This window comes from Eleutherodactylus coqui, chromosome 5 (assembly GCF_035609145.1).
Source record: "Eleutherodactylus coqui strain aEleCoq1 chromosome 5, aEleCoq1.hap1, whole genome shotgun sequence".
In the NCBI taxonomy this organism is placed as follows: Eukaryota; Metazoa; Chordata; class Amphibia; order Anura; family Eleutherodactylidae; genus Eleutherodactylus; species Eleutherodactylus coqui.
Window position 1 is genome coordinate 259,306,591 of NC_089841.1, and position 15,172 is coordinate 259,321,762.

At 45.5% G+C, this 15,172-nt stretch overlaps 1 protein-coding gene across 1 annotated transcript in view; it reads left to right on the top strand.

Moving 5' to 3' along the window:
- The first annotated feature begins 399 nt into the window (after positions 1 to 399).
- The window catches only part of COMP (cartilage oligomeric matrix protein), a 115,377-nt gene continuing 100,604 nt past the window's right edge, over positions 400 to 15,172 (top strand). The window contains exon 1 of the mRNA XM_066604595.1: positions 400 to 503. Within this exon, the coding sequence (XP_066460692.1) occupies positions 434 to 503 (70 nt within the window). The 5' untranslated portion in view covers positions 400 to 433. The remainder of the gene's footprint in view (positions 504 to 15,172) is intronic.

Below are 15,172 nucleotides of genomic sequence, written 5' to 3' on the forward strand. Positions count from 1 at the left end.
AATGAAGCACAATATGTGGTGAAAAAACATGGTCAGAATGCCTTGGATATGCAAAACCTTTATGGAGTTATTCTATATTAAAGTGACACATGCCAGATTTCCAAAATTTGCTCTGTCACTAAGGTACAAATAGGCTTCGTCACTAAGGGGTTAACTGTCTAATGACAATTAATGTCTAATGACTAGAGGTTTCCTCAAGATGGATGAAAATAGAAAATATGTTCTCTTATAATAAGTAAGTTGCTCTTTAACTTTAGTTTAATGTCTAGAAGTTTAAAAAAAAGATGTTTGGACAGGATGTGGAAGGGGCATTTATAGTACTGTAGCCAATGGAAAAACATTTCAGCAGGGAAATAAATGAAACCTTAGACACAGATCCAATGAGACTTTGTGCAGGGAGGGAGTGCAGACAGTGTCACAGGGATATCTCACTATGCTTCCACTAATATTTATCTTGTTCCTTTACAGCTTGGATGGATCCTGCCAGTTGCTATCTGGGAGAGGTATGTAAGAGTTTTACTTTTTTAATGTACATTTAACGGCATGTTTCATTCTGTATGTCTGACTGCATCTATGGCGTCACATGTGCATTTTCTGCTACATACCTTTGTTCCTGAAATGGCTTTGAATTGTATTTCTGAATATAAATAACTGTCCAGAATTGCATAGCATATATTGTGGGATGAATATGTTTGCCATTAGTCATCATTTAGTTTATATGTTTTAGCAAATAGACATTTAAAAAAGGATTAATAGCATCCATTAAACTATTAGCTACATGTTCTTCCTTCTCCTGAAAAGGTGCTTTATAATATGTCTCAACGAGTTCTGCATCTGTTCTAGATTATTCAAAAAGTGTTTTGTTAACCAACTCCCTATTGCTTGCACTATTAGTTGAGAGGGGGATAATCAGTGTGGATGTCCCCCGTAGAGCAGCGGGGAGAGTCATGTTAGAGAGTTGCCCTTGGTCTAAAGGACTGACACGTCCACCAAGTCACTAACTTGGCTAACAGAACCCAGTAGATCCCAATTGAAAAGGGTTTGTCTGGTTTTAGTCATGTCATATTTTAGACAATGTAGTCCTTTTTTAAATTGAGATAAAGCCAATATATAAAATATATACATAAAAGCAATATATAAAATAACTCATTGAAACAGCTAATTACTAATAGTAACACACAAAAAGTGTTTCATGTGTTTTACACAATTTATTATGTAACATTATTTTCTAGCTTAAAACATAAACGTCACAGAATCAAATCATACAAAACATGCAAATGATATAAAACCTGCAATGGAGGTTAAAGGAGTGGCTGTTTCCCATTCAATTAAAACCAATGCTTGTATTAGTTTACATTATGGTAAGAAAACCAGTTCCTACATAACTCTTCATAGGAAAGTATTCTCCACTGCAGAAAGGAAAACCTGCAGTATAGCAGGACTATTCAAAACTAGCATATTAATGGATGTGAGCAAACATAAAACATTGGTAAACCAGCAGAATTTGGTGGTTTTGAATATGATGTGAACATAAAACTGACTTGCAAAGGTTTTGGTATTTTTGTTTATTCATTATATGTGGTAAAGGTGAAGGTACTTTTTGTATGCTAAGACAGGGCCTCAGGTAGCAAACTCATAGAAATATGTTTTTCTATAGTAGCTGATTGAGGTTTTTGTTTCATGTTTCCAGTGCGAGTCAGAAATAAGAGCTGAACTCTAAACTGGTTGATGTTTTTATTTTTAACAAGGCTGCTTTTTAGACAACCCCATGGACATAATATAACTATATAACAATTGTGAATTGTGCCGTTCCTCTGTTAGGTCCCACTCGACCAACATTTTTGCATCCAGTGGTAAGGTTTTTTTTTTTTTTTTTTAAGATTAGTAAAAAGTAACTTTAAGGGTGCATTCACACGAACGTATATCGGCTCGGTTTTCACGCCGAGCCGATATACGTTGTCCTCATGTGCAGGGGGGGAGGCTGGAAGAGCCCAGGAGCAGGAACTGAGCTCCCGCCTCCTCTCTGCCTCCTCTCCACCCCTCTGCACTATTTTCAATGAAGAGAGGCGGGGCGGGGGCGAGGCTAATTCGCGGACCTTAGCCCCGCCCCCGCCCGCCTCCTCTCATTGACAATAGTGCAGAGGGGTGGAGAGGAGGCAGAGAGGGGGCGGGAGCTCAGTTCCTGCTCCTGGGCTCTTCCAGCCTCCCCCCCCCTGCACATGAGGACAACGTATATCGGCTCGACGTGAAAACCGAGCCGATATACGTTCGTCTGAATGCAGCCTAAAACAGGATGCAACAAGGTACCTAATCGGCTGCCATTGATTTGTATTTTACAAAAAAAGAACAGAATTCATCCAATTTACTATTTAATACTAATTTTGGCAAACAAAAAATACAGCACATTTCAACATGATGTAAATACATGGTGTGAACCTAGAATGTTCCTACTTGACATGCTGTTAATCTGAAGAATTAAACTAAAATTTGCATTAAAAATAGCAAATAGATCTTCTTAAAGCCAGTTTTACTGAAACGTATTATGGCTGCTTTCATGTGTGCGGTATACGGATGAGTGTCACCAGGCACACAGAGTTGGTATTAGTGGTGTACGATCTGTGTGGTTGCACAGAGAGCATCATCCCGAGTTCAGTGGGTTCCAATCATCATGCAACACCCTCATAGAAGACACCTCCCTACATTCAGACATTGTGGGAGGAGTCAGCAGCTCCCACAGCGCCTATGAAAAATGTGGGTGTAGTCTCTGTAATTACACAGCACACGAGCCGTGAGATCCACAGAGAATAACTACTGTCGTGTGTGGAGAGGAGAGTGGGCCAACTGGTGGGCAGTGTGTAGCAGATACCTTCTATGCAGGGGGAAATATATGCTGTGGGACTGTGTGAGGGAGATAATGCTGGAAGGGGAATACTGTGGGGGAGAAAATAATTCTGAGGTGGGAAAAATAATATTGGGGAGATGGATATGATACTGGTGATGATAATATAGATGGGGAGAGATGATACTGAAGGAAAAGGAGAGATCTTCGGGGAGAAATAATACTAGTGAAGTCAAATACTGGATGGGTGATACAGGTGGAAGGAGGGTGATGATATTAGTGATATTAGGGGATGTGATAATACCAGGGTTTTTATATATATATATATATATATATATATATATATATATATATATATATATATATATATACATGGTAGAATCAAGTGTCTAAGAAACTATAAAAAATATGAAGACTATTTGTAAAGCAGTGCAAATAATTCTTTATTTGACGAAAAACATTAAAGAATGAACAGACATAACATTCCCAGCTTGCTTGCTAGTTTCTAGAGGTAGAATCATAGAATCCTAGAATGGTAGAGTTGGAAGGGACCTCCAGGGTCATCTGGTCCAAACCCCTACTCAGTGCAGGATTCACTAAATCATCACAGACAGATGTTTGTCCAGCCTTTGTTTGAAGACTTCCATTGAAGGAGAACTCCCCATCTCCCGTGGTAACGTGTTCCACTCATTGATCACCCTCACTGTCAGAAAGTTTTTTCTAATATCTAATATGTGTCTCCTCCCTTTCAGTTTCACCCCATTGCTTTTAGTCTTTCCTTGTGCAAATGAGAATAGGGCTCATCCCTCTGCATTGTGACAGCCCTTCAGATATTTGTAGACAGCTGTTAAGACTCCTCTGAGCCTTCTATCTTGCAAGCTAAACATTCCCACATCATAGGACATAATTTACAGACCGCTGACCATCTTTGGTAACTCTTCTTTGAACTTGCCCCAGTTTGTCTATGTCTTTTTTAAAGTGGGGTGCCCAGAACTGGACACAGTATTCCAGATGAGGTCTGACTAAGGAAGAGTAGAGGAGGATAATGACCTCACGTGATCTAGACACTATGCTTCTCTTAATACATCCCAGAATTGTGTTTGCCTTTTTCGCTGCTACATCACATTGTTGACATGTTCAGTCTATGATCTATTAGTATACCCAAGTCTTTTTCATATATGCTGCTTAGCCCAATTCCTCCCATTCTCTATATGCTTTTTTCATTTTTCTTGCCCAGATTTAGGACTTTGTATTTGTCCTTGTTAAATACCATTCTGTTAGTCACTGCCCACTGTTCAAGCTTTTCTAGATCTTGTGAATACTCTACTTCTCTTCCCTAATGTTAGCAATCCCTCCTAGCTTTTTGTGTTTGACAAATTCGATCAGTTTTCCATCAATTCCCTCCTCCAGATCATTTATAATAATGTTGAACAACACTGGGCCTAGGACAGGGCCTTGTGGTACTGCACTTGATACATTCTTCCACTTGGATGTGCAGCCATTTATGATCACTCTTTGAGTATGATCACTTAGCCAGTCAATCCCATATTTGGTCATTTTTTCAATAAGCAAGGTATGAGATACTTTGTCAAATGCTTTACTAAAGTCAAGATATACTATATTCACTGCATTTCCCTGATCAAACCAGTCGGTGATACGATCATAGAAGGAAATTAGATTAGTCTGGCATGACTTGTTTGTTACAAACCCACCCTGGCTCTGGTTAATTACTCCCTTTTCATCCAAGTACTTGCATAGATGCTGTTTAATAATTTGTTCAAAGATCTTTCCTGGTATAGAAGTCAGGCTCACAGGCCTGTAGTTTCCTGGATCCATCTTCTTCCCTTTTTTTGAAGATAGGGACAACATTTGCCCTTTTCCAATCTTCTCAGACTTCTCCTTTTCTCCAGGAATTTTCAAAGATTATGGCAAGTGGTTCAGCAATTACCTCCGCTGCTTCCTTTAGTATCCTAGGATGTAATTCATCTGGATCTTGAGACTTGAATTCATTTAAGTTAGCTAAGTGTTCCCTCACCATCTCTCTGCTTATAGATAGACTGCATTATTTTATTCCCCCAATAGCACAAGGAAGATCAGTTGATGTTCCATCTACTTTTTTAGAGAAAACTGATACAAAATAGGAATTTAAAAGTTCAGCCTTCTCAACATCATTCTTAATCAATTCACGATTTTTATCTTGTAAGCAACCAATAGTATTTTTGACTTTTCCTTTGCTTTTGACATACCCCTCCCCCCCCCCCCCCCCTAAAACCTTTTTTATTGCTTTTGGCTTCTGTTGCAAGCCTCAATTCATTATTAGCGTTAGCTTTTCTGACACTTGTCCTACAGTTTCTGCAGACCGCATTTTATTCTTCTTTAGATATTCCCTCCTCTTTCTATTTGATAAACATATGTTCCTTCCTCTTTAACATGTGTTTAAGTCCTGTGTTCATCCATCCTGGTCTCTTTAAATGCTTCCCACTCTTCCTTCTTTTAGGGATTGTTAACGATTGTGCTTTGAGAATCTTATTTCGCAATATAAAACCTTTCTTACCTATTGCTAGTTATGAATAAAAAAAGCATTTACCTTTTAAAACTAGCTAGCAACTTGGGAATGTTATGCTTAATCATTCTTTAATGTTTTTCAACAAATAAAGGATTATTTTTTAACCCACGGTCAAGTTCCGGATGTTTTCCTCTCTGCATCTGTATCAAGCTGTGGATCAACAGCCCCGTGTAAGTTCTTTGAAGCAACCACATGGCTATCTGTGGAGTTGAGAAATCTACGAAACCCTTTTTTATTTATTTGTAAAGTTGTTTTAGTTTTTAATTCTAAAGCATTGAGACAATTTAAAAAAAACATTGTTTGTTATGGTGGCATTGCCTTTGTTTATTTTTTTCTTCTACAATGGATTTGTAGGGGGGATAGGGAGCACTTAACACAAGGTGCCATCTAACTAAAGGCCTGCCATGCACACACATCCATCACAATGTACGTGTAACCCTCAGTGGTGAGAAGAGAGCAGGAAGCATAAGCTTGTGCCAGAACAGATTTTGTCAGTTGAGATCGCAGAGAGGAGTGGTGCTGTCAGAGGTGCTGCAACAGTCCACCATTGTGCTGTAATTAATTTAAAGTTAAAGAGGCTCTTTTTAGACTTTTGGGATTTTTTCTATTGCTGACCTGCCCTCAGTACAGATCATCAATAGATGATCGACAGGTGTTTGCTCAGGTCCTCTCTGATTAGCTGACTATTGACACCACTGTCACTATGGCGCAGCAACCTTGGTTGGTATTGCAGGTGCAGCTCTCATTGAATTCAATGGGATATCAACATGAGCCGCTGTGCTATGGTCAATGCGATATGCTTCCTGCGCTTCCCATAGCGACAGTGGCATTAGTAATCAGCTGATCGGTAGGGCTTCTGAGAGGTGAACCCCCACTAGTCATCTATTAATGACCGGTTCTGAGGACCGGTCATCAATAGAAAATAATCCCAAAAATTCCAGACAACCCCTTAAAAAGAGGAAGACAAAAAGGATGATCATAGTGTAGGATCACCGACAATACAAACCCAGAAATACCTAAAAAGAGGTACAAAGATGCCCTACTATTGTGAGGATACTAGACAGTTGTCAGAGTTGCCAAATACAGTGTATCATAGAATGGTAGAGTTGGAAGGATCATCGGGTCCAACCAGGGTCATCGCGTTCAACCCCCTGCTCAATGCAACCTGTTCCATTCATTGATCCCCCCACTGTCTAATGTCTAATTTGTGTCTCCTCCCTTTCAGTTTCATCCCATTGCTTCTAGTCTTTTCTTGTGCAAATGAGAATAGGGCTGATACCTCTGCAGTGTGACAGCCCTTCAGATATTTGTAGACAGCTGTTAAGTCTCCTCTCAGGCTTCTCTTTTGCAAGCTAAACATTCCCAGATCCTTTAACCTTTCCTTATAGGACATGATTTGCAGACCGCTCACCATCCTGGTAGCTCTTCTCTGAATGTGCTCTACTTTGTCTATGTCTTTTTTAAAGTGGGGTGCCCAGAACTGGACACAGCAGTATTCCAGATGAGGTCTGACCAAGGAAGAGTAGAGGGGATAATTATCTCATGTGATTTAGACTCTATGATTCTTTTAATTCATCCCAGAATTGTGTTTGCCTTTTTTTGATGTTGCATCACATTGTTGACTTATGTTCAGTCTGAGATTTATTAGTATAACCATTAGCCTGTTGTGTCTGACACCTTTTTCGTCTGAATGGAAGGCATATTTAAGATTTTATGAAATTGAGTATGCTGATTTCAAAAATCAAGATGAAAAAATTCTTAGAAAACTGGAACACCTCCCTAAATGACCAGAAAAACTAGAAAAATTCTCTGCCATGTTTCGATATAAAAAAAAAGACTTTAACTATCTGTCTCCTAAATAGTATATGAGTAAAGTGAGTAGGCAAATGAGTATATGACTGTTATAAAGATTACAATGATCTGGTACCGTGTTAGCCAGTAGAGCAAAATGTGATTGTTCTCAGCAAGAGAAACAACGTAATCTTGTAGATATGATACCTTTTAATGGCTAACAAAAATACATGATGTAATAATAGCGAGCTTCCGAACCAAAGCAGGGTTCTTCTTCAGGCTTATGGATTGGATCTGAAGAGGCATGGATATTTATACACACTTATAACAAGGCACAGATATGGATGTGATTGGTTCGCACTTAAAGGGGTTGTCCCGCGGCAGCAAGTGGGTCTATACACTTCTGTATGGCCATATTAATGCACTTTGTAATATACATTGTGCATTAATTATGAGCCATACAGAAGTTATAAAAAGTTTTTCACTTACCTGCTCCGTTGCTAGCGTCCTCGTTCCCATGGAGCCGACTAATTTTCGCCCTCCGATGGCCAAATTAGCCGCGCTTGCGCAGTCCGGGTCTTCTGCTGTTCTCTATGGGGCTCCGTGTAGCTCCGCCCCGTCACGTGCCGATTCCAGCCAATCAGGAGGCTGGAATCGGCAATGGACCGCACAGAAGAGCTGCGGTCCACAGAGGTAGAGGATCCCGGCGGCCATCTTCACCGGTAAGTATAGAAGTCACCGGAGCGCCGGGATTCAGGTAAGCGCTGTGCTGTTCTTTTTTTTCAGTCCCTGCATCGGGGTTGTCTCGCGCCGAACGGGGGGGGGGGGGTTTGAAAAAAACCAAACCCGTTTCGGCGCGGGACAACCCCTTCAAAAGGAATTCTGCAACAGCAAACAAACTTTTTTTTTGTCTAGGCGCTGATAGCGGAGTGAAAGTTTTATGGTCCCTAAATTACTGTTGGGGGGGGGGAAGGTCGGGCAGGCTAGAAATGCTACAAGAGGTGCACAAACATTTTTAACTAAACACTGATCACTGATAAGGGAGAGAAAGTTTATGGTCCCTGAATTATTGTTGATGGGGGTCTTATCTGTGCAATAAATATCTCACACTTCCCATTCACGCATAAAGTGTGAGATATTTATTGCACAGATAAGACCCCCATCAACAGTAATTCAGGGACCATAAACTTGAAGTTCATGTTCTGGGTGGGAAAGAATATATTCATTAAGGGAAAGAAGGAGTATAAGGAACTTCTGGTGTAATGATAAAGACACTGGGACATGATCTGACCAGGTGATGTTTCCAATCTCAGTCCGTATAACCTCCATAAACCCTCTGGCATCCAAGAGAAACAAATAAATTCTTGAATGAGGGAAAGATAAAAAGGTATAGTCTCTCTCAGAGCCATGAAGACAGCGCCAAACATCATGCAGTTCCTGTCTCTGCAAAAGCAGAACAACATGGGAAGGTAATCTTGATACAGAAGTGGGATCCAGAGTGGGATGAACCCCCAATCAAAGTTCCCTTTCGTACCATAGCAGTTTCTTTCAAAATGTGAAAAAATGTAGCTTTCTGTTTATATGGAACATATACATTCACTAAAGTGAAATTGGCATTATTAATCTCACAGACAAAAATTATGAAATGACCTAAAGGATCTGCATGTAAGTCCTGCTGAGAAAATGATACCAAGGCCACATCTAACCGTGTGCAGTACTGTGGAGGCTGCTTTTTGCAGTGGTGCACTTTTTTTTTTTTTTGGTATATCGGCCGTGCAGAGCATTGTGCCCTGCAGTAATACTCCAGGGACAGAAGTGGTGGTTAGGCAGGGACAGAAGACATATTAATTATTGATTGAATATAGGCAGTGGGCCTTTTCTAAAAAATATTGGGCAAAAAATCTATTTGGCCTGCCTGTCACTGTGCTCAGTGTTCTGGGTCTCTGCTGGGTGTAGTAGTTCTACAACAAAATCATACGCAGCCAGCTAAGTGTTACAGCAGGCTTGCGCCAAATTATTTCCTGGCGTTCCGTAAGCGAAGTCAGCCTCCAACCACAGGCCAATAAGCGGCACATTTAATTACAGCGTTCTGTTTCTGCACTACTGGTAATACAGCATGCTGAGGGGTAGGGGTAGGCCTAGAGGACGTGGACGCGGAGGCCCAAGTCAGGGTGTGGACACAGGCCGAGCCAGTGCGGTGGCCAGGGGTAGAGGCAGGGCCAGACCGAATAATCCACCAACTGGTTCCCAAAGCGCCCCCTCGCGCCATGCCACCCTGCAGAGGTCAAGGTGCTCTACAGTGTGGAAGTTTTTCACCGAGACGCCTGACGACCGACGAACAGTGGTGTGCAACCTTTGTCGCGCCAAGATCAGCTGGGGAGGCACCACCACCAGCATGCGCAGGCATATGATGGCCAAGCACCCCACAAGGTGGGACGAAGGCCGTTCACAGCCTCCGGTTTGCACCACTGCCTCTCCCCCTGTGCCCCAACCTGCCACTGAGATCCAACCCCCCTCTGAGGACACAGGCACTACCGTCTCCTGGCCTGCACCCACACCCTCACCTCCGCTGTCCTCGGCCCCATCCAGCAATGTCTCTCAGCGCAGCGTCCAGACGTCGCTAGCGCCACCGTTTGAGCGCGAGCGCAAGTACGCCGCCACGCACCCGCACGCTCAAGCGTTAAACGTGCACATTGCCAAATTGATCAGCCTGGAGATGCTGCCGTATAGGCTTGTGGAAACGGAGGCTTTCAAAAGCATGATGGCGGCGGCGGCCCCGCGCTACTCAGTTCCCAGTCGCCACTACTTTTCCGAATGTGCCGTCCCAGCCCTGCACGACCACGTCTCACGCAACATTGTACGCGCCCTCACCAACGCGGTTACTGCCAAGGTCCACTTAACAACCGACACGTGGACAAGCACAGGCGGGCAGGGCCACTATATCTCCCTGACGGCACATTGGGTGAATTTAGTGGAGGCTGGGACAGAGTCAGAGCCTGGGACCGCTCACGTCCTACCCACCCCCCGAATTGCGTGCCCCAGCTCGGTGGTGGTATCTGCGGCGGTGTATGCTTCCTCCACTAAACCACCCTCCTCCTCCTCCTCCTCCTCCTCCTACGCAACCTCTGTCTCGCAATCAAGATGTGTCAGCAGCAGCACGTCGCCAGCAGTCGGTGTCACGCGGCGTGGCAGCACAGCGGTGGGCAAGCGTCAGCAGGCCGTGCTGATACTACTCAGCTTAGGAGAGAAGAGTCAGACGGCCCACGAACTGCTGCAGGGTCTGACAGAGCAGACCAACCACTGGCTTGCGCCGCTGAGCCTCCAACCGGGCATGGTCGTGTGTGACAACGGCCGTAACCTGGTGGCGGCTCTGCAGCTCGGCAGACTCAAGCACGTGCCATGCCTGGCCCACGTCTTTAATTTTGTGGTTCAGCGCTTTCTGAAAAGCTACCCATACTTGTCATACCTGCTCGGAAAGGTGCGCCAGCTCTGCGCACATTTCCGCAAGTCCCACACGCACGCTGCCACCCTACGGACACTGCAACATCGGTTTCATCTGCCACTGCACCGATTGCTGTGTGACGTGCCCACACAGTGGAACTCTACGCTCCACATGTTGGCCAGGCTCTATGAGCAGCGTAGAGCTATTGTGGAATACCAACTCCAACATGGGCAGCATAGTGGGAGTCAGCCTCCTCAATTATTTACAGAAGAGTGGGCCTGGTTGGCAGACATCTGCCAGGTCCTTGGAAACTTTGAGGAGTCTACCCAGATGGTGAGCGGGGATGCTGCAATCATTAGCGTCACCATTCCTCTGCTATGCCTCTTGAGAAGTTCCCTGCAAAGCATAAAGGCAGACGCTTTGAGCTTGGAAACGGAGGCGGGGGAAGACAGTATGTCGCTGGATAGTCAGAGCACCCTCATGTCTATATCTCAGCGCGTTGAGGAGGAGGGGGAGGAGCATGAGGAGGAGGGGGAAGAGATAGCTTGGCCCACTGCTGAGGGTACAGATGCAGCTTGCCTGTCATCCTTTCAGCGTGTATGGCCAGAGGAGGAGGAGGAGGAGGATCCTAAAAAGTGATCTTCCGAGTGAGGATAGCCATGTGTTGCGTACAGGTACCCTGGCACACATGACTGACTTCATGTTAGGATGCCTTTCTCGTGACCCTCGCGTTACACGCATTCTGGCCACTACGGATTACTGGGTGTACACACTGCTCGACCCACGGTATAAGGAGAGCCTTTCCACTCTCATTCCCGAAGAGGAAAGGGGTTCGAGAATGATGCTATACCACAGGGCGCTGGTGGACAAACTGATGGTAAACTACCCATCTGACAGTGCTAGTGGCCGAAGGCGCATTTCCGCGGCCCAGGTAGCAGGGGAGGCTCAGAGATCAGGCAGCATGTACAGCACAGGCAGAGGAACACTCTCTAAGGCCTTTGACAGCTTTATGTCTCCCCAGCAAGACTGTGTCACCGGTCCCCAGTCAAGGCTGAGTCGGCGGGAGCACTGTAAAAGGATGGTGAGGGAGTACGTAGCCGATCGCACGACCATCCTCGGTGACGCCTCTGCCCCCTACAACTACTGGGTGTCGAAGCTGGACACGTGCCCTGAACTCGCGCTGTATGCCCTGGAGGTGCTTGCTTGTCCTGCGGCTAGCGTCTTGTCAGAGAGGGTGTTTAGTGTGGCTGGGGGAATCATCACGGATAAGCGTACCCACCTGTCAACCGACAGTGCCGACAGGCTTACACTCATCAAGATGAACAAAGCCTGGATTTCCCCAGACTTCTCTTCTCCACCAGCGGACAGCAGCGATACCTAAGCAATAGGTAGGCTGCACCCGGGGATGGAAGCATCGTTCTCTATCACCATCCAAAACGGGGACATTTCTGCTTCATCAATCTGTGTATAATATTCATCCTCCTCCGCCTGCTCCTCCTCCTGAAACCTCACATAATCACGCCGAACGGGCAATTTTTCTTAGGCCCACAAGGCTCAGTCATATAATTTTTATTAACAATTTTTATACGTTTCAATGCTCATTAAAGCGTTGAAACTTTCACCTCAACCAATTTTTATTTTTACTGGGCTGCCTCCTGGCCTAGTTACCAATTAAGCCACATTAACCAAAGCGATTAATGGGTTTCACCTGCCCTCTTGGTTGGGCATGGGCAATTTTTCTGAGGTACATTAGTACTGTTGGTACACCAATTTTTGGGGGCCCTCGCCTACAGTGTAATCAAATTAATTTTTTGCCCACCTGCATTACAGCTCACGTAACATCAGCTGTGTTGGGCACTGCAATGGGATATATTTATGTACCGCCGGTGGGTTCCAGGGAGCCACCCATGCTGTGAGTCCACAGGGAGTTGTAACTACATGTGTCCACTTCTAAAGAACCCCAGTCTGACTGGGGCATGCAGTGTGGGCCGAAGACCACCTGCATTAAACATGAATTTATTACCTCAGCTGTGATGGGCAATGCAATGGGATATATTTATCTACCGCCGGTGGCTTCCTGGCACCCACCCATGCTGTGGGTCCACAGGGAGTTGTAACTACATGTGTCCACTTCTAAAGAACCCCAGTCTGACTGGGGCATGCAGTGTGGGCCGAAGACCACCTGCATTAAACATGAATTTATTACCTCAGCTGTGATGGGCAATGCAATGGGATATATTTATCTACCGCCGGTGGCTTCCTGGCACCCACCCATGCTGTGGGTCCACAGGGAGTTGTAACTACATGTGTCCACTTCTAAAGAACCCAGTCTGACTGGGGCATGCAGTGTGGGCCAAAGCCCACCTGCATTAAACATGAATTTATTACCTCAGCTGTGATGGGCACTACAATGGGATATATTAATCTACAGCCGGTGGGTTCCAGGGAGCCACCGATGCTGTGGGTCCACAGGGAGTTGTAAATCCATCTGTCCACTTCTAAAGAACCCCGGTCTGACTGGGGCATGCAGTGTGGGCCGAAGCCCACCTGCATTAAACATCACATTCTTACATCAGCTGTGATGGGCAATGCAATGGGATATATTAATGTACCGCCGGTGGCTTCCTGGCACCCACCCATGCTGTGGGTCCACAGGGAGTTGTAAATGCATCTGTCCACTTCTAAAGAACCCCGGTCTGACTGGGGCATGCAGTGTGGGCCGAAGCCCACCTGCATTAAACATGACATTCTTACCTCAGCTGTGATGGGCAATGCAATGGGATACATTTATGTACCGCCGGTGGGTTCCAGGGAGCCACCCATGTTGTGGGTGCACACGGAATTCCGATTGCGGAGTTGTACCTGCCTGTAACTATTTATAAAAAACCACGGTCTGACTAATGCATGCAGACACCTTGACAGAATGAATAGTGTGTGGCACATAGGTTCCCCCTTGCTATGCCCACGTCTGCAGCTCCAGATGGAGGTGGCACAGGATTGCATTTCTCATTGCTTCTGTACAGCATTGTGGACTATCGCCCTGCCCCTTTTAAAGAGGGTCGCTGCCTAGCCGTGCCAAGCCTCTGCAGTGTGTGCCTGCTTTTCCTCTGGCAGACGCACTTATAAATAGACATGAGGGTGGCGTGGCATGAGGGCAGCTGAAGGCTGGGCAGGGACAGTTTGGTGTGCGCTGTGGACACTGGGTCGTGGGGGGGGGGGGTTTGGGCAGCATGTAACACTGGAGAAGTGGCAGCGGAGTGTCATGCAGGCAGTGATTGTGCTTTGTTGGAGGTAGTGTGGTGCTTAGCTAAGGTATGCATTGCTAATGAGGGCTTTTCAGATGTAAAAGTTGTTGGGGGGGGGGCCCACTCTTGCCGCTATTGTGGCTTAATAGTGGGACCTGTGAACTTGAGATGCAGCCCAACATGTAGCCCCTCGCCTGCCCTATCCGTTGCTGTGTCGTTCCCATCACTTTCTTTAATTGCCCAGATTTTCACAAATGAAAACCTTAGCGAGCATCGGCGATATACAAAAATGCTCGGGTCGCCCATTGACTTCAATGGGGTTCGTTACTCGAAACGAACCCTCGAGCATCGCGAAAAGTTCGTCTCGAGTAACGAGCACCCGAGCATTTTGGTGCTCGCTCCTCTCTAATTATTATTAAAGTAATTATGAGTTAGGTATGACAACCATTCTTGCCAGCAGAGGACCTTTCTTGTGTAATCCGAGGTCAGGGGCCTACTTGTTGAAGGAGGTGCAGCTTGATCAACAGGTATATCCCACTTCTTTAGGAAGGATAGCCCATCCATCACAGAAGCTAGTATTTATTGAAATGAGAAGCGCATCAGTATGACATTATATGGGTCTGGTATAGATCCTCTCCACCTTCCTCCTTTTAGAAGTTTCTCCTTGCTCTGATAAAAATGGATTTGAGCTGAAACATTCAGTGGAGCAACCTCTAGGACACATGTGTCAAACACAAGGCCCGTGGGCCGAATCCGGCCCACTGCCTCGTGTTATGTGGCCCGTGGCGTGCCGACGTCGCTCACCACTGCAGCGATTACCAGCTGGGGTGCCGCAGCTCCCCGCTGGTAATCGCGCTATTACCGCTGTTCCCGGCTCACACTGACGTCAGTGTGCAGCCAGGATCCTCCTCCCCGAGTCCCCTGCTCTTCAGTTCCGCAGGAGAGGACTCGAAGAGGAAGCATGCCGAGCACACACACTATTCTCAGAGTGTAGCCTGGATCAGCGCGAGCAGAAGGAGAGCGGCGCTGACTGCGGGAGCAGGTAAGTATAAGGGTTGGGGGAGGGTTAATGTTACTGCTGCGGGGGGGGGGGTTAATATTAGTGCTGGAAGGGGTTAATATTACTACTGCTGCTTGGGGGGGTATTTAATGTTACTGCTGTTGAGGCGGGTTGATTAATATTACTATTGCTGAGGGGGTTAATTAATATTACTGCTGCTGGGGGGGGGGGTTAATTATTACTGCTGCTAGGGGGGTTTAATTAATATCACTGCTGCTTTGGTGGGATA